Source organism: Ceratotherium simum, chromosome 7, assembly GCF_057802395.1.
Source record: "Ceratotherium simum simum isolate JZ-2026a chromosome 7, ASM5780239v1, whole genome shotgun sequence".
Classification (NCBI taxonomy): Eukaryota; Metazoa; Chordata; class Mammalia; order Perissodactyla; family Rhinocerotidae; genus Ceratotherium; species Ceratotherium simum.
The window spans coordinates 30,183,561-30,202,870 of record NC_141906.1 but is presented as its reverse complement, the minus strand read 5'-3'; the positions used below and the strand labels follow the sequence as shown (position 1 = coordinate 30,202,870).

General features: G+C 41.1%; 1 protein-coding gene across 7 annotated transcripts in view; it reads left to right on the top strand.

Moving 5' to 3' along the window:
- Positions 1-19,310, top strand: part of FAM168A (family with sequence similarity 168 member A) — a 190,241-nt gene that overhangs the window by 107,449 nt on the left and 63,482 nt on the right. For all 7 annotated transcript variants that reach the window (XM_087433431.1, XM_087433432.1, XM_014790298.2 and 4 more), the window contains one exon: positions 4,477-4,564. In XM_087433431.1, coding sequence (XP_087289557.1) covers positions 4,495-4,564 — 70 coding nt within the window. In that variant the 5' untranslated portion in view covers positions 4,477-4,494. The remainder of the gene's footprint in view (positions 1-4,476; positions 4,565-19,310) is intronic.

Here is a 19,310-nt window from a genome sequence, read left to right as displayed (position 1 = left end):
AATCTAGACAACCAGTAATCTACTTTCTGTCTCTATAGATTTGCCTATTCTGGACATTTCAGATAAATGGAATCACATAATATGTGGGCTTCTGTGACTGGCTTCTTTCACTTAATATAATGTTTTCAAGGTTCATCTACGTTGTAGCAGGCATCAGTACTTCATTCCTTTTTTTATAAAAAACGGGTTTATATAATTCATATACCCTACAATTCACCGATTTAAAATGTGCAATTCAATGGTTTTTAGTATATTCACTGAGTTATTCATCACCACAATCAATTTTAGAACATTTTCTTTACCCTCCCCCCAAAAAAACCTTACCTCTTAGCTATCACCCCTCCAATCCTCTCATCCACCCACCACCCAACACTAGGCAACCACTCGTCTACTTTCTGTCTGTATAGATTTGCCTATTCTGTGTATTTCATATAAATGGAATCATACAATATGTGGTCTTTTGCTTCTGGCTTATTTTGCTTAGCATGATGTTTTCAAGGTTCATCCGTGTCATAGCATGTATCAATACTTCATTCCTTTTTATTACCAAATATTCCATTGTGTGGATGTACCACATTTTATTTATCTATTCATCAGTTGAACATAAATTGGGTTGTTTCCACCTTTTGACTATTATGAAAAATGCTGCTGTGAACATTTGTGTGGACAAACATTTTCATTTCTCTTTGGTGTATACCTAGGAGTGGCATTGCTGGATCATATGGTAACTTTATGTTTAACTATCTGAGGAACTGTCAGACTTTTTTCCAAAGTAGCTGTATCATTTTACATTCCTATGTATAAGGGTTCCAATTTCTCCACATCCTTGCCAACCCTTTGTATTTATTATCTGTCTTTTTGATTCATATACACTATCCTAGTGTATGTGAAGTGGTATCTCATTGTGGTTTTGATTCGCATCTTTTTATGTGCTCTTTTATGTAACTTCTTTGAAGAACTATGTGTTCAGATCGCTAACATCTGCTGCCAATCTTACTCTTTTTTTTTGTATGCAAGCCGCCACCACAGCACGGCCACTGACAGATGAGTGGTGTAGGTCCGCACCCAGGGAACCGAACCTGGGCCACTGAAGCAGAGTGCGCTGAACTTAACCACTAGACCACAGGGGCTGGCCCTCGCCCATTTTTTAATTGGGTTATTGGCCTTGTAATTATTGAGCTAAGAGTTCTTTCTATATTTTAAATACAAATCCCTTATCATATATATGATCTGCAAAAATTTTCTCCCATTCTGTGGGTTGTCTTTTCTCTTTCTTGACGGTATCCTTTAAAGCACAAAGTTTTTAGTTTTGATGGATCCAGTTTATCTTTTTTTTTTCCTTTGGTTGTGTTGTACTATTGGTATCATATCTAAGACTGCCAAATCCAAGGTCACAGAGGTTAATGCCTGTATTTTCTTCCTTCTTCTAAGAGTTTTATATTTTTAGCTCTTTCATTTAGGTCTTTGATCCATTTGATCCATTTGAGGTGCTAGTGTTGACCCTGTCCCTTACTTGCTTTGTGACCTTGGACTGTTCATCTTCCTTTTCTCAGCCTCATTTTTTTTTAATCTGTAAAAATTTTTTTTCTCTAAAAAAATTTTTTAATCTGTAAAAAATGAAAGCTGATATGTATGTATATAAATAAACAACAATAAAAATCAGATCAGTGGTTGCCATGGGCTAGGAGTTGGGGGAAGGTATTGACTGCAAAGATGAGAGAACTTTTTGGGGTGATGAAAATACTTTATATCTTAATTGTGGTGCTTGTACAACTGTATACATTTTTCAGGATTCATAGGTTTGCCTAAAAGGGGTAAATTTTACTATATGTAAATTAACCTCAATAAACCTGTCTAAAAAAAACACCTTACATCAACTCTATAAAGTATACGCTATTCTTTTCTTTTTTTAAATTTTTTTTCTTTTTTGTGAGGAGGACCAGCCCTGAGCTAACATCCAATGCCAATCTTCCTCTTTTTTGCTGAGGAAGACTGGCCCTGGGTAACATCCGTGCCCAACTTCCTCTGCTTTATATGGGACACCGCCACAGCATGGCTTGACAAGCGGTGCGTCGGTGCGTGCCTGGGATCTGAACCGGTGAACCCTGGGCCACCGCAGCGGAGCGCGCGCACTTAACCGCTTGCACCACTGGGTCGGCCCCCTATTCTTTTCTTTTTGAGGCTAGAGGAGACTGAGGCTCAGAGAGGTTAAGGGACTTGCCTGTGGCCCCACATTTGATGTGTGGCAGTTCCCAGATGTGAACCTAAATCTGCCTGATCATAGAGCTTGTGATCTTGCTACTCATTTTCAGCCTGTCCCTGAAACTATTAACTGTATGGGTTCTGTTGTAAAAGGCCAGCCTTCCCTTGAAAGCCAGGAACCCTGTCTGCCTGTGAGCAGTTCCCCAGAAGTGGCTCATATTCTTATTCCAAATTTTGAACCCCTGGCAGCTCGCATTTCTATCAGTCATTAGTTGGAATTGGAATTGATGCTGTTATTGAGTGCTGCCCAGGCATGATCTCCTTCTGAGCCTGTGGCCTTCATTTTGGAGCAGCAGGAGACCAGTTTCAAAGCTGATGAGTTTCTTTGGTTATGAAAAGTAATTTCATACTTTGTCCAATCAGCAATACAAGTACCTTCACTGTAGGAGTGCTCAGGTGTTTACAGGGCCAGTTGTACTGCTTAGCACTTTAACAGTCTTCCTCCCCCCAGCTTATTTCGCAGAGAACTGCTTGGGTAGAAGAGAGATCCAAGCAGGGAAAGTGTACAACTAGTCTTCTGTATTGTTGTTGTTGTCACATCATCACCATCATCATTTACATCTGGATGCCACTTTACAGTTTGCAGTGTATTTTAACATCTGTGATCTCTCTTAATTCTCTCAGTACTCCGTCAGGAGAGTGCTTATACTATAGTCATGTGCTGTTTAATGATGTTTCGGGCAGTGATGGACCACATATACGACAATGGTCTCATAAGATTAGTACCATATAGCCTAGGTGTGTACCATCTAGGTCTGTCGAGGTACTCTTGTGTAAGTACACTCTATGAGGTTCACACGATGACGAAATCCCCAGCAACACATTTCTCAGAACGTGTCCCCATCATTAAGTGACATATGACTGTATTTACAGAAAGAGTGTTACTTGGCTGTATTCTTGGATAACTCTGGCTGCAAGAATATTTTTTCCTTAAGTTGTGCTGAAATATATATCTTCTGTAACTTTCATCCTTAAGTTCTTCTAGTTTCAGTTTGTCGACTGGTGGTAGTTTAATCTAGCCTGTTGCCTTGGGGTGCTTTGCCAGGGCTGCACGCTGGATACATTTCAGGAAGGTCTAGCCTCTGAAATTGACCAGTGATGTTTTCATTTTTGCCTATTTGACCATCTCAGCTTCCTCTCCTTGGGAACTCATCTTTTTTCCACCACTCATTCCAGAACCCTGGACAGACTAGTTAATCACAGAGCAGTTGTCATCAAACCAGCTGTTGACTGCTTGTCTTCATCATTTGGCTTGTTTCCTATCTTGAGGTGCTACAGGAAGAAGTTAATGACCTAAAAAATTGCCCATCTATCATGTGAGCCTAGTTAGGAAGGAATTGTTTGATTTTTATGAAGTGTAAATAATATATTTGGAGACACGTTTTCAAACATGTGTCAGCCCATGTGTCAGAGATGGTTCCCTAAACAAGGTGGGACAAATTGGCTGGCTAATAGAGCTTAATGACAGATTTTCCATTAATCAGAATGGAGAATGTGCTTCATTAAGATAATTAACAGAGCACTTGTGCAGGTGATACTTATTGCACACAAATTTCCAAGTTTCTTTCTTTCCCTTGAATAAATTTTGGAAGAGATCTTGGCTGTGTTTCCTTGTTTGCATTAAAATGATCAGTGGCAATAAGTTCCCATTTTTTCCAAAGCTGCTAGTAACTGGTCTTGTCCTCTGCAGGCACAAGGAGTCAATGAGACACTTGCTGCTCTCCCTTCCAGCAGTCTGTGTGCTCATTGCCAGGCACTCAGGCTCCCCTAGTGAACAGTAGAAGTGCATCCTTTCCCAGCTCGTGGACTAGCATCATTAGAATTAGAAAGGACCTCAGAGAGCCTAAGCTAATTGATTTTACATCAGGACATTAAAGTCCAGAGAGGGGAAGTGACTTGGCCAATGTCACACAGTACGCTAATGGAAGAGTCGTCTGTGGGATAGTGGGACTAGTACTGAACTAAGAGCCAAAAGGCTTGGGTTGACATTAGGTATCACCTCTCTGCTTCTCAGTATCTGCATCAGTATAATGGGAAAAGTGTCTAGCATAGGGCCAAGTACGAACAAACGGCTTTTTGTTTAGTCCTCTTTCTACTATACCATTGCTTCTTGTTGCTTCTCTCTGAACAGAAACTGAAGATTATAGAGGAGAAGCTGATGTCAGGGAGAATGAGCAATCAATAATCAATGCTGTTTTCTTTGTTTCTCTGTAGGATCCTCAGTCTTCCACAATGAACCCTGTTTACAGCCCCGTGCAGCCTGGGGCTCCTTATGGCAACCCTAAAAACATGGCCTATACAGGTGAGTGGTGTGAGAATGGCTCTCATTTTGAGAAATGGTGGTTAAGGACATTACCAAATAACTTGCAGGATGACTTTTGGCATACTACACCTCCAAAAGCCCTGGTGAAGCTTGGGAACTTGGAGAAGGGAGACATGTCTGGGGTCCAGTGGGGATGGAAATGATATTCTTGAGACTGGGAATTATTGAATTATCAACTAGGGGGACGAAAGGAAGGAAACATCTATTTATTGAGTACCTACCGTACGTCTGGCTCTGTGCTGGGCACTTGCACATACCATATTTCAATTAATCTTAAAGCAAGTCCACACCATGCAGTTTATTATCACCATTTCACAGACGAGAAAACCATAGTCACAGTAGGAGGCCACAAAACAAAACAAAAATAGATATTTGAACCCAGGTTTGCTAACTTTTTTTCCTGAACTGCAAACCAAGGTGTTTCCAACTTCTTTACCTTTGTGTATGTTGTCCCTCTGTCTGGAATGTGTCCCGTCTGGAAGGTGTCCTCTTACACCTTCACGTTATTTTATTTTATTTTTTTTGGTGAGGAAGATTGGCCCTGAGCTAATATCTGTTGCCAATCTTCCTCTTTTTACTTGAGAAAGATTGTCACTGACCTAACATCTGTGCCATTCTCCCTCTATTTTGTATGTAGCACACCGCCACAGCATGGCCGGATGAGCAGTGTGTAGGTCCACACGCAAGATTCAAACCTGCAAACTCTGGGCAGCCGAAGCAGAGCGCACAAGCTTAATCACTATGCCACCGGGCTGGCCCCCTCTCTTTTTTTTTGCTTAGGAAGATTCACCCTGAGCTAACATCTCTTGCCAATCTTCTTCTTTTTCTCCTTGAGGAAGATTAGCCCTGAGCTAACATCTGTGCCAGTCTTCCTCTATTTTGTATGTGGGTCACCACCACAGCATGACCAACGAGTGGTGTAGGTCTGCTCCTGGGATCCGAACCCACAAACCCGGGCCACAGAAGCAGAGCACACCAAACTTAAATACTATGCCATGGGGCCGGCCCCCCACCTTATTCTTTCAGAACTCAGCTCTGAGCTCAGACAGCACTTTTCTAGGAAGCATTCTCTCCCTTACTTGGCCTTAGGCAAGTTTTTTAACCTTCCAGAGCCTCAGTGTTCTCATGTATAAAATGAGGGCAATAGTATTACCCTATTTCATAGGGCTGCTGTAAGGATTAAATGAGCACTCAGGCACTCAGCATATACTATAATATCATGTATTATAGCATGTAATGTCTCAGCATATAATATTTGGGACAAACTAAGTGCTTAATAATGGTTTTTATTATTTACAAATAATTAAAGATGGGTAGGTAATGAAAGTGAGAAAATGTATGTAAATTGTCTAACATGGTGCTTAGCATATCAAAAATATAATGAATATAAATCCAAGGCAAAGGTAACACTATGACAAACACATGGAGGTGAAAAGGTGTGGTCAGTGTCTGTTAGTACTTGAGAGTAGCTGGAATAAAGAGTGGAAAAGGGGTAAAGTGGGAAATGAAGCTCAAAAAGTAGATTCAGATTGTCTTGGTGGCAAGATTGGAGGTGGGGGGTGGAGAGTTTTGCCCCAGAAGAGAGCCATTGGCAGTGGGTAGAATATACCGGTTATTCCTTGTAACTGCACTTTACTGTGTATGCTGTAGTATAGCTTCCTAGACAGAGAATGGAGGATCTCAGAGAACTCTTTGTCTAGTTATTCCAAACTTTGTTCTGTAAGAACAGTAGGGAAGTGCTTCAGAGATTCCTCAAATATTTGGTTTGATTTTTAAAAAATATTTAGAACTATTTTTATAAAGCACGTATACACATAAGATGATCGGTGTGTTAACTTAAGCTTCTAAGAGTGCATGTTAATTAAAAAAAACTGCTAACATTTGCAGCTACTTATATTTGTAAATCAGGATTTTCTCAATGCTGTGCAAACCAAAAAACATTCAGAAATATATTGGAGGTTGAGCCTGATATAACCATAGCTGTCATCACTAACTTTGAATTTCATATGTTTGTGTTTATCACAACAGCTCCTTGTTATTTAACCTTAAGAGTAAATATTTTCAGGGCCGGCCCCGTGGCTTAGCGGTTAAGTGCTTGCGCTCTGCTCCTGGCGGCCCGGGTTCGGATCCCGGGCGTGCACCAACACACCGCCTCTCCGGCCATGCTGAGGCCGTGTCTCACATACAGTAACTAGAAGGATGTGCAGCTGTGACATACAACTATTCACTGGGGCTTTGGGGGGAAAATAAATAAATAAAATTTTTAAAAAAAAAAAAAAGAGTAAATATTTTCTGTTTGAACTTCTCTTGTATATTTATTCTAATAAAATTAATTCCAGTAACCAGGACCCATTGGCCAGTGTCCTATGCCCTACTAGCTCAGGGAGCCTGTTGCTTTTTCCCTTTCCGGTTCAGAGTGTTCCAGGAACCTAAGTTCCTTTGCCAGAGGGGACTGAGCTCCTTTGGCAGACAGAGCCCAGGGCAATCCTGCCGGTTTCCTGTGAACCTTGTTGCCTTTATTCTTACTGAGTTGCTAAACTTGAGAAAGAAGAAAACAGTTGCATTTGTCTGTCAATTTGCACAAAGAAGATTAGGCGGTGTTTGGAAAGGGAACAGACCTTGTCTCTGCTTGGCGCATGGTAGAACTTGGTAAATGTGTTTTGATTGAATGAACAGCAACCAGGTTCAAAACGCTGTTCTGTCAGATAATAGCTGGGTGACTTTGAACAAATTGCTTAACCTCCCTAAATTTAAATTTCTTTTATAAACTGGGATAATATTATCTATTTCATAGGACAGTTGTGAGAATCAAACGAGATAATTAGTACTCCTCCAGAGGGAAGGTGGGAGGGAGGATTGTCTTTGTTTCTACTAATCACCAAGGAATATTATCAGCTTGGAACTATGTTTTAAGTTAATTTCTGTACTGGAGATTCTAGGACCACACAGGTAGTATAAATTCCACACAAGCAGAATAAATTCAGCCCAAGGTTTCAAATTCTTGGGGGAACTTTCTTTTTTAACCTAAGCTTCCTGTTGTCTCTCTCTACTTTGAGTCAATTTTTTTTAACTGACAGTTTGACTCCTCTAAGGCCCCAGCTTTATGCAGGGGAATTTGAGTTCCAGCGCATGGCCTTTCCAGGGCCCAAAGCTTCATCTCCCTCCGCCGCCCCCCACTAAAAAGCAAGCCGTTTGATTGCCCAAACCGAAAAACCTTCACAGAGCAGTCCAACATCAGCTCACAACAGTTCCTGATTTTTAGTTTCCTCTTTATTTTTTGACCCCTGGAGATTTCTTTTTCTTTCCTTAAATCTCAACTCTGCCTATGTTTGTTATATAACATAAAATGTGTGTTGTATTGTATCCAGCTTTTCTAGGTGTTCTGCAGTAGGCAGATTTTCAGGTTATTGTTTCTCCACATTGCTACAAATAAAAGATCCAAGTGAGATAATTTGTAAACAAATGCCAAATACAATGCAACAGAGTAAACATTTATTATTATTGTTAGTAACAATAATGGTTATGTTAAAGAGTATTAATTACCATTTGGCAAGCACATGCTAGATACTTTATATATATTACTTATAATCTTATTAATCATAAATCCCATAGTACTCTTCTTTTACAGTTAAAGAAACTGTGGTAATTTAATTCAGGTCATATGACTTGGCCAGTGTATATAGCTTCTAAAGGATGAGGAAAGATTTGAACTCAGGTCTTTATGACTTTAGCAAGCTGATGTGTCTTAAAATATGTACTCCTTTCACTGCTCCCGGTGATAAGCTAGGGGAAAGGGTGGTCTTTTTAGTTTCTAGGACTAGGTACCCTTGCCTTTGAGAAGCTAGAAGCCTGCCCCTGGCCAGCAGTTTGGGGTAGGCTAGGGGTGCAGAAGAAGCAAACGTGGAGGATCAAGTCTATTGTGGTATCATCTGCATCAGAGATAACGGAGTGGTAGCCACAGGGAAGAGAGAGGTCAGAAAAACTCCTGATTTGAAATTCTCTCTGAAGTCTAAGAGGGAAATAAAATACAGATTTGCAGTTATGATTCTGGCACCAATCCTGGTGTTTGGGTCCTTTTCCCCATGCCAAGCAATTCTCCGACACCAATTGGGTGTCCTACAGTTCAACTCAATTCTGACACTGTCCATCTGGTGATAGTGTCAGATTCCACTGGTTAAGGGCTCAGTCCCATAAGATTGTCCCCATTTCAGATGCAAATCGCAAGTCCAGGTTGTTACCTGTGCTTTTGACTGACTGGCTTATAAATCAGAGGTTTACAACCCCCTCCTTGGGTTCAATTAGTTTGCTAGGGCGGCTCACAGATCTCAGGAAACCAGTTTACTCACTAGATTACAGTTTATACAAAAGCATATAACTCAGGCACAGTCAGGTAGAAGAGATGCAGGGCAAGGTATGTGGAAAGGGTGCAGAGCTTCCATGCCCTCTCCAGGCACACCACTCTTCCAGCACCTCCATATGTTCACCAACCTGGAAGTTCTCCAAACCCCATCCTTTTTGGTTTTTATGGAGAATTCATTACATAGGCATGATTGATTAAATATTGGTCATTGGTGATTGATTCAACCTCCAACCCCTTTCCCCTTCCTGGAGGTCAGGCAGGTGAGACTGAAAGTTTCAACTCTCCAGTCACATGGTTGGTTCCCATGGCAACCAGCCCTCATCCTTAGGTGCTTCCCAAAAGTCACCTCATTAACATAAACTCAGGTGTGGATGAAAGGGGTTTGTTATGAATATCGACATACCTTTATTGCTCTTATCACTTACGAAATTCCAAGGGTTTTAGGAGCTCCCTGCCAGGAAAGGGGATGAAGACCAAATATATATTTCTCATTGTAAATCGCAATATTACTGCAATACAGTGTATTCCAGTGTCTAGCCAATTGACAGTGTTCTATCTCTCTCCTTTTTTTTTGGTGTTGGTGAGGAGGTCAGCCCTGAGCTAACATCTGCCAATCCTCCTCTTTTTTTGCGGAGGAAGACTGGCCCTGCGCTAACATCCATGCCCCTCTTCCTGCACTTTATATGGGACGCCGCCACAGCATGGCTTGCCAAGCGGTGCATCGGTGCGCGCCCGGGATCCGAACCGGCGAACCTCGAGCCGCCGCAGCGGAGCGCGTGCACTTAACCGCTTGCGCCACCGGGCTGGCCCCTCTTTCCTTTTTAAAGCTCCTGTACTGAGCACTTAGTATGTGCCAAAAGGTGAGCTCAGTGTTTTATAGACAATATTTATTTTTATACTTGCAACAGTCCTATGAAGTGGTTATTACTAGCTCCTTGTACATCTTGGAAAAGTGAACTTAGAGAATATTATGTGTTCATATGCTTTAAAATATTTAAAGCATAGATAGTGTTATAGACTGAATGTTTGTGTCCCCCCCCAGTTCATATGTTGAAGCTCTAATGCCCTCAATGTGATGGTATTTGGAGATGGGACCTTTGGGAGGTAATTAGGTTTATATGTGGCCACGAGAGTGGGGCCCGCATGATGGGATTAGTGCCCTTCTAAGAAGAGTAAGAGACACCAGAGCCCTCTTTCTGCCATGTGAGGACATAGCAAGAAGGCTGCTGTCAGCAAGCCAGGAAGAGAGCCCTCACTAGAACCCAGCCTGGCTGGCACCCTGATCTCATACTTCCAGTCTCCAGAGCTATGAAAAATAAATTTCTGTTTGAGCTGCCTAGTCTATGCTATTTTGTTATGGCAGCCTGAGCTGACTAATAAAAATACTAAGTATGGTGAATACTTGAATACCCTTCCCCTAGATTCACTATGACAATGGGCTCTTTACAGACTGGGGCATTTCTTTTTCCAAAAGGCCTCATAAATGTTTCTCTGCTAGAAGTTTGGAATGTAGTCAAGACCTAACCATTCTCTGTTCTTTTCTTTCCTTTTCTCTTCTTACAATGTTCTGATGGTGTCAGTGTCCAGGCATCGCCCAAAGGTCTGGTATATGTCTGAAAAGAGGACACATTTTAGAGACTGTCAGATTCAGGCTTAAACCTAGGCTCTGCCACTAATTAGCTCTGGGACCTTGGGTGAGTTAATATAACCTTTCTGAATCTTAGTGTTCTCAACTGTAAAATGGGGTAATGATCTTTACACATAGTTGGTTCACGGGTCCATGAAAATGTTTATAAAGCTTCTAGTACCATGCCTGGCTCATAGTTGATGCTCAGTTAATGGTTGTTATAATGCACAGCAGTGAGTATACCTCTGTAGGGAAAAGAGTATGGAATATAGAGTTAGTGACTTAGATTATAGACTTGATTCTGCCACTTAAAAACTATGTGACATCAGATAAGTTACTAAGCTTTCTGGGCCTCAGTATATCATCTGCGTATATATATGAAAAAGGATTAGGAATGTCTTCTTCACAAGACAGCTGAGAGTAGTAAATGTAATGGGGCCAGCCATTGACTTGTGGTAAAGTTTCCAATTAGAAAAGAATTCTGAAATGTGAGAACACGTGGACCCCTTAAACTAACCCATCATTTTATAGGTGAGAAAAGGGGGAAGTGTTTTCCAGAAAGTTTTGGAGCTGGATCTGGAACCTGGATCTCCCCATTCAGGGTCTGTGTATTCATTGTCTCTCTACTACAAAATAGCAACCAAGGTTTCATCCTTCCTTGTCTACCTCCTGTCCTGGCCACACCCCAATCCTCTGCTGGCCCATACTAGCTCATGCACTCTACCGCTCCTGTGCTGGGCCCTCAGTGAATTTCCTGGTTTTAGCTTACAGCAAACATATGTTCAAATACCCAAATAAAAGACAGGACACTCAAGGTGTCCTAGGAAATTGATCTGTTCAAAGACTTCACTATCATTTTTCACCCTTTTTTCCCCCTAGAATTCTTCTTTTGCTTAAATATTGTCAATTTAAGAAACAGATTTATATTTGATACAGCAATTTATCAGCTAGAGGACCTTGATAATTAACCTGACAGCCTGCAGCTACAATAAATAGTCTGATATATCAGTAAGATTAAAAAAGAAAATCTTCCTCCACAGTGACTCAAGCCCTGTGCCCTTCATCCTCCTTTGTAAAGATCACCTGTGGAGGTTTTAAGACAAACTGACATTTGTGGTTTGTTCTTTGCAAGTAACTTTTATGGTTTTTTTCCCTTCGTATTTGTTTCTTATAACACGTCTGAGAAGATAGTCCTTATTTTCCAGTTGAAATGACTGGGGATCAGCCTTCCCAAGGTCACACTGTACAGCAGAGCCCAACCTCCAGGCTTTTGGCATTACAAAGCAAGTGCTTTTACTGCTCTAGCATACCTGGCTGTATCTTGGTCACCACAGTGATTAGGATCTTAGATGAGCCTGGAAAATGGATTCTGATTTCTGAAACCGCTCTGCAAAACCCTCTTCTGATAACTCTAAGTGATCTCTGCACAGAAAAGACTTCTCAGGTCACATAATTACTTTCTCAACTATGGTTGAAGAAGAGCCTCTAAGGAGAATTCTTATTAACTCTTCTCACTACAATTACTAGTAATCTCCTTGCTGTTAAATCCAGTGGACCCTGGGTCAGTCCTCTTTCTAATTTAACACCTCTGTATCATTTGACATTCCTGACTCCTCCCTTCTTGACGTTTTCTCTTTCCTTGCTTTTCATTGATTCCACCATAATTTTTCTGTTTATTTTTCCATTTGTTCTTCCTTTCTTCCTCTCTGGCTGTTGCTGAAATCCAGTCTCCTTTCAGGCTTTTCTTCCACCACTCACCCATTAAAAGTTGGTTTTGCCCAAGGGCCCAGGTTCTCTTCTTCCGTAAGTTTCAGCTACTATCTGTGGGCTGATGATTCATAAACTCTAGCTCTGTGGCAAACCTTTCTTCCCGCCTTCAGACCAGTTTATCCAGCTGTCTTCTGAACATCTTCTCCATGAATATCTCATACTTTGCTCAGACTCCTCATGTCTAAAACTGAGCTTATTATCTTACCTTTTCCCTATAATCCATTTTTCCTTTTATCAATTTGCGATTGGTACCATCAACCACCTACTCCCTCAGATCAGAAACATAGGAGTCATCCTTGATACCCCTTTTTCTTTTGCCTTCTAAAGCTAGTGCCTAAGTCCTGTCTTTTTTTTTTTTTCAATTGTGGTCAAATACACGTAACATAAAATTATTTACCATCTTAACCATTTTTAAGTACACAGTGCAGTGACATTAAGTACAATCAGATTGTTGTGTAACCACCACCACCATCCATCCATAGAACTCTTTTCATCCTGCAAAACTGATGAAAATGTCAAAGTTGGAAGTAGAACCCAAAACTTTGGTAGCCAAGCTAGTTCTCTTTCTACTTACCTTATGCTGCTTTTTTATTTCCAAGACACTTATGTGTAAAGCATCTAGTATGTAGTTAGGCTCTTATTAGGTACTAAAGAATTAGTAGCCATTGTTTTGTTATTAGTCATTATTATATTCCCATCACCTAGCACCGGGACTGCTACAGAGTAGACTCTCAGTAAATTTTGAAGGAAGGAAGGAGGGGAGGAAGATGGGAATCTACTGAGTAAAGGAGGTCGCATCAAAGAAGGATGAGGTGGGATTGAGGGAGAGACTCCTTTGATTTGGCTGCCCTTGTTAATGAGTAGCTCTCTGCCATGGCAAGGAGAGTCTGGGACAAGTAGCCAGTGTGGCTACTTTTTTCTTGCTTTGTAGGTGAATGAAATAAGGCTCAGAAAATTTAATTTGGATGATCTGTTGTGACTGGTCAACCCCTCTGGATGGGCCAGATGGAACAGGGAGATTTTTCTGCTATTAGTTATGTAGAGATAGCAAAGATCCTCAGAGAAAACAAAAGGGGAACTTTTCCCCTTGCCTGCTTGGTTTATGACAAATTTTCTTTTTTGGAACAATGATAGTTGAAGTCGGACAATTCCTTTGAGCTTCTTAACAAGGAAGAGCTGTCCTCAAACCTCCTGTATTATCTATGTAGTCAGCCTTGGACTGGCTCACTTTGAGTCTTGGCTTCTTTGCTAACAAAGCCAGATTCAACTTTTAAAAACAAAAATTGACTCTCCTATGACAAATTTTCTCTGGAGCTTGAAAAACCAAGGCCCACAAAACCACATATAATAATAGATAAGAAGTACAATACTTTACAATTTAAAAATTCTTTACCATTTGTCATTTCATTGAATCCTATAACAGTACTGTGAGGTAGAAATTCTTATGAGAACATCAATTTTATAGATGAAGAAAGACTCAGAAAAGTTAATAAATGTGTGCAAGTCCATACTGCTAGTAAATGGCAAAGCTAAGACTAGAGCTTAGGTTTAGTGGACTCCAAATCCAGTGCTTTTCCCCCTCCACCAAGCTGTCAGGCAAGGTCTGTCTGGGTTTTGGAGAGAACATAAGTGGTGAGTGTGTCTGCCTTTCATACGTTATGTGTGCTGTCAATACAAAAAAGCAGAAGGATTAAATCTTGCCTGGGCAAGAATCATGTGCATTAAACTAATTTGCTGTTTGCTTGTGACTGATTTACTTTCATGGATCACAAAATGATTTCCCACTTCTGTAGAAAAGACCAACCTTTTCCCCTAAAGAAGGAAGTTTGGTGTTGGTTTATTATTCCCCTGTGCCTTCTTGGCTTCCTAGTCTCTGTAGGAGTTGTTCATTTATTTCATGTCTTTTTAGAAGCTCCAAGGAATTGTCAGACTTCTTTTTAGACATGAAATAAATGAGCTCCTTAAGGGTAGAAGTCATGTACCTCCTATGCCTAGAACAGAGCTGGCAGTTAGTTACTCATTAAATATGCATTGAATTAAGTTATTGTCATTATGTTTATGTTAATTACAATATTATTTTTGCTGTTGATAATTATAGTAATAACTATCATTAATGACTGTTAATGGAGTGCCAGCCACTTTACAAACACTATCTTCAATTCTTATGATAACCCTACAAGGGGGAGCTATTATTATTTTGTATATGAGAGAATAAGATTCAACTATATTAGGTAACTTTCCCAAGGTTATATAGCTTGTAAGTGTCACCTTAAGTGAAATATAGGTATACTTAAAAAAAAAGTTTTGGGGGCCAGCCTGGTGGTGCAGTGGTTAAGTTTGGTGCACTCCACTTTGGCAGCCTGGGGTTCGCAGGTTCAGATCCTGGGCGCAGACCTACACCACTCATCAAGCTGTGCTTTGGTGGCATCCCACATACAAAATAAAGGAAGATGGGCACAGATGTTAGCTCAGGGGCACTCTTCCTCAAGCAAAACGAGAAAGATGGGCAACAGGTGTTAGCTCAGGACCAATCTTCCTCACCAAAAAAAAATTTTTTTTTACCTTATTTATTGTGGCAACATATACATAAAATTTGCCATTTTAACCATTTTTAAGTGTCAGATTTAGTGGCATTAAGTACCCTCACAATGTTGTGTAACCATCCCCACTATTTCCAGAACGTTGTCATCAGCCCACACAAAAATTCTATGACCACAAAACAATAATTTCCCCTTTCTCCCTCCCTCCAGCCCCTAATTTAACCTCTAATTTACTTTCTGTCTCTATGAATTTGCCTATTTTAGATATTTCACATAAGTGGAATCATACAGTATTTGTCCTTTTATTTGGCTTATTTCATTTAGCATGATGTTTTCAAAGTTCATCCATGTTGTAGCATGTATCAAAACTTCATTCCTTTTTATGGCTGAATAATATTCCATTGTATGTATATACCACACTTTGTTCATCCATTCATCTGTTTCTTTAAATCCCCTGGAATAAACTTCAGCCCATGGAGGTTGAACCATGGCTGCCAGCGTCTGTGCCGCCCCTCAGCCATCAAAAGCAGTAATCAACAGTCAAACACATAAACCCGATATTTGGAGGACAAGGTCCTTATTGCCCATCCTAGCTCCAGCAGGTGGTACCAGGAGCTTGGGCCTCCACCCCCAACTGTTGCCTGCTTCTCTGATGGGGCATGGTAGCTGCTGGGCAAAAGACTGAAATTAACTGAAACTTACCAGCCTCTTCATCGAGCTCCCCCTGAATGCTGCAAGTTTTCTAACTAGACTCCAGTGCTCCAAAAGAGTTATTTCAGACAGTTTCGGCCACCTCAGTTTTGGTGGAGAGATGAATTTCTGGAGCTACATATTCTGCCATCTTCCATGACATCACTCCCAAAATAGGTATCCTTTTAAAAAAAGCTTTGGAGTCATATAAAAAGTTTGTGGGGCCAGCCTGGTGGTGTAGTGGTTAAGTTCACATGCTCTGCTTCGGCTGCCTGGGGTTCACAGGTTCAGATCCCGAGCATGGACCTGCACACTGCTTGTGAAAGCCATGCTGTGGCGGTGTCCCACATACAAAGTAGGGGAAGATTGGCATAGATGTTAGCTCAGAGCTAGTCTTCCTCAAGCAAACAGAGGAAGATTGGCAATAGATGTTAGCTCAGGGCCAATCTTTCTCACCCCGCCCCCCCAAAAAAAGGTTTGTTACCGTTGTATAAAAAACAAAGTATCAGCTAAGGATTTCTTTTCTTTTCTGAGTAAGGTCTTGATATATCACACTATTCTTTGCACATAAAGAATAGCCATCATCCTGCTTGATGGTGGGAAACGTGTGCTTTCCACGTGTTTGTTCAGTGACAGACAGATGCAGAATTAGCTGAAGTCCCAACAGTGTATTCAGTCATTGGCATATTTCTATAAAATGATGGAAATATTATCCTATAGCTTACTTTGTTCCCTGTCTTCTGCTCTGGTGAAAAAAAAATCTTTACTCATTGCCATGCTAAGACCTTTGAATTAAGATTTAGGTGCTTGCTTATTCTTGGAGAGATTTCATTTAAGGTTTTGCATTAAGGTATTTCAGACTTACTTTATCACCCTCCAGGGTGCTGGCCCTCACATCTTTTCTCTGGGAAGACATTCTTTGATTGGCAGTGTGTTTGTTCAACACAGCTCTGGGGAACACCAGGTTCCAGCCCTGATTCTAGTAATAGTAGTTCTATAGTGACTATTTATTGAGCACCAAGTTATACCAGTCATGAGCTGGATGCTTTATATAGTTCATCTCGTTTAATCCTCATAACATCCCCACAAGATACAGTCACGCATCACTTAGTGACAGAGATACGTACTAAGAAATGCATCCTTAGGCGATTTCGTCACTCTGTGAACATCATAGAGTATACTTACACAAACCTATATGGTATAGCCTACTACACACCTAGGCTATAAGGTACTAATCTTATGAGACCCACCATCATATATGTCGTTCGTTGTTGACCGAAATGTCTTTTTGCAATGCATGACTGTATTATTACTGAGTTTTATAGATGGAAAAACTGATACAGGGAGATTAAAATGACTTTCTAAGGTAATAGAGGATTTCATTACGGTTTGGTCGGGCTCCAAAGACCCTACTTTGACTTCTATTCCATGCTGAATGAGGGGAAGGCCTAGAATAAAAGTGTTCCTTTATTTTGGTTCAGTTTCCTTACTCAAAAAATGAGGAGGGTGCTCCTCAAGATGCTTTAGGAGCTATTAAATGGCACCGGTAAGCCAAATAGGTGCTCCCTTCCCCTCTGGTAGAGATCTGCTCATGCCTATTTTATATATTAGACTTCCAGGTGAGATTTTGTTTGATGAAAGGGTTCTGTTGCCATAGGAGGAGACCTGAATGAACTGGTTGGGATGAACTCTGACCTTCCGGTTTTCTTATATACTCTGTTCTTCAAATTGTAAGCTTATCAGTTTTATGAAGACACACACACAATGACTGTGTGTCCTTTTTGTATATTGCCCCTCCATAGACTCCCCACCTTAACCAGCACGGATCTGTAAGAAGGGGAAACACACAGACATGTAAGGAGACAATTACAGTACACTGAGACAAATGCTATCTCAAAGGGATGTGCCGGGACAGCCCGGTGTTGTAGTGGTTAAGCGTGTGCGCTCCACTGCGGCGGCCCGGGGTTCAGATCCCGGGCGCACACTGATGCACCGCTTGTCAAGCCATGCTGTGGCGTCATCCCATATAAAGTGAAGGAAGATAGGCAGGGATGTTATCCCAGGGCCAGTCTTCCTCAGCAAAAAGAAGAGGATTGGCAACAAATGTTAGCTCAGGGCTGATCTTCCTCACAAAAAAAAAAGGAGGGGGGGATGTGCCACTATATTCCAAAAGCCTAACATAATAAATAGATGTATATATTGCTGTGGAAACATGGTCGGTATGGGGAAGGGGCCACAAGTCTGTCAGAGATTGGTGTCAGGAAAGGCTTCTGAGAAGTCAAGCACGGAACTAGGTCTTGAAGCTCGAGGCGGAGTTCTTGTTACTGAACCCAAAGTGGGGTCACCTCCTGGCAAGTTAAATCAGACTCTCCACCAGAAGTAGTTGACACACAAAGTAAAATGTATTTGCAGCAAATAGGAGATCATGTGGAATCATTTCCAAAGTCATGGCTCCCTGAACAAAGAGAAACAGGGACCTTTTATTTTGGATGGATAATGAATATTCAAAAGGGAGAGGTGGGTATTCGCTTGTGCAGGCTCAGTTGGAAAACATGTTTCCACATACACTGCAGGTTATGGTTATAAGGCTTAAGCTCCTCCTGGAAAGATCTTAGCATTAAAAATAAGGCAAAGGTCCCAGGCAGGCGTAGCTCTTGTGGTGAGGCTTAGTCTGGTTCAGGGTGGTTGGTGATTGCATCTCATTAACATAACAAAAGGGAAAAACAATTTGGAAAAACAGTTAAATGCTTCTGAACCCACCCTTGAGTTCCTTGAGTTCCTCTGGGCAGTTAATCGCTGACATCCTGAGTTCCTGGTCTGGTTTTACTACTAATGACTGCAAGACACTGGACAAGTCCTGCCCATCTCTCTTGCCTTCAATTTCCCATCCAGGCTATGAGGGGCTTAAGTGAGCTGTTTAGCAATTTCCTTTCCAGCTAACATTCTGGGCATTAATCTATAAATTTTTGTTAGCTCTCTTGTTGTAAAACTGGCTACCTCATTCCCTTAATCTATTTCTTTTGACTCTTCTTGAACACAATTTTCTGTGCCCCCATCCCTGGTGTTAATGAAGGGTTCAGAAACAGGGAAGATGGTGTGAGAACCGTCTCCTGTGGTGGCAGTACCTTCTAGCAGCCCAGGGCTTCTTGCCCCAGAGCTCCTGACGTTCTTGGGCAAGATCAGTAGGAAACCATGAGAGTCTTTTCACAAGTATCCTCCTATGAAAGGTCAGGTATAGCCATAGCCACCACCAGTGAGTTCCCTTTTCCTACTAATTAAGCTCATGCAATTTAATTTTGTTTTCAATTAATTACTTACAGTTCTTAGTCAATGGAAATATAATTTTGTGGCCCTGAATACAGCTGAAAACCGGTGGGATGTTGATAAAGGACTTGAAGAGCTTTTGGCTATGCTGCGTAGATTCTCATTGGAATGACTTCTGTTGCTTAATGTACTGCGGAGATCCCCCGCTTGAAGTCAGAAGACCTGAGTTTGACCCCTGGCTCTGCCTTTAACTAAAAACTTGAACAAGTCACTTTACTTAGAAGGCCTCAGTTTCCTCCTCTATAAATAGAGGAGGAAATATTATTCCTCTAGGAATAATAACACCTACCCTATCTAGCACTTGTTTGTGAGATTTTAAGGAGATAATTGATCTGTAAGAGCATTTTAAATGAGACAAAGCTAGTCAGGAATGGAGCTGGGTCGATGATTGGACAGACTGTTCTTATCCTAGAG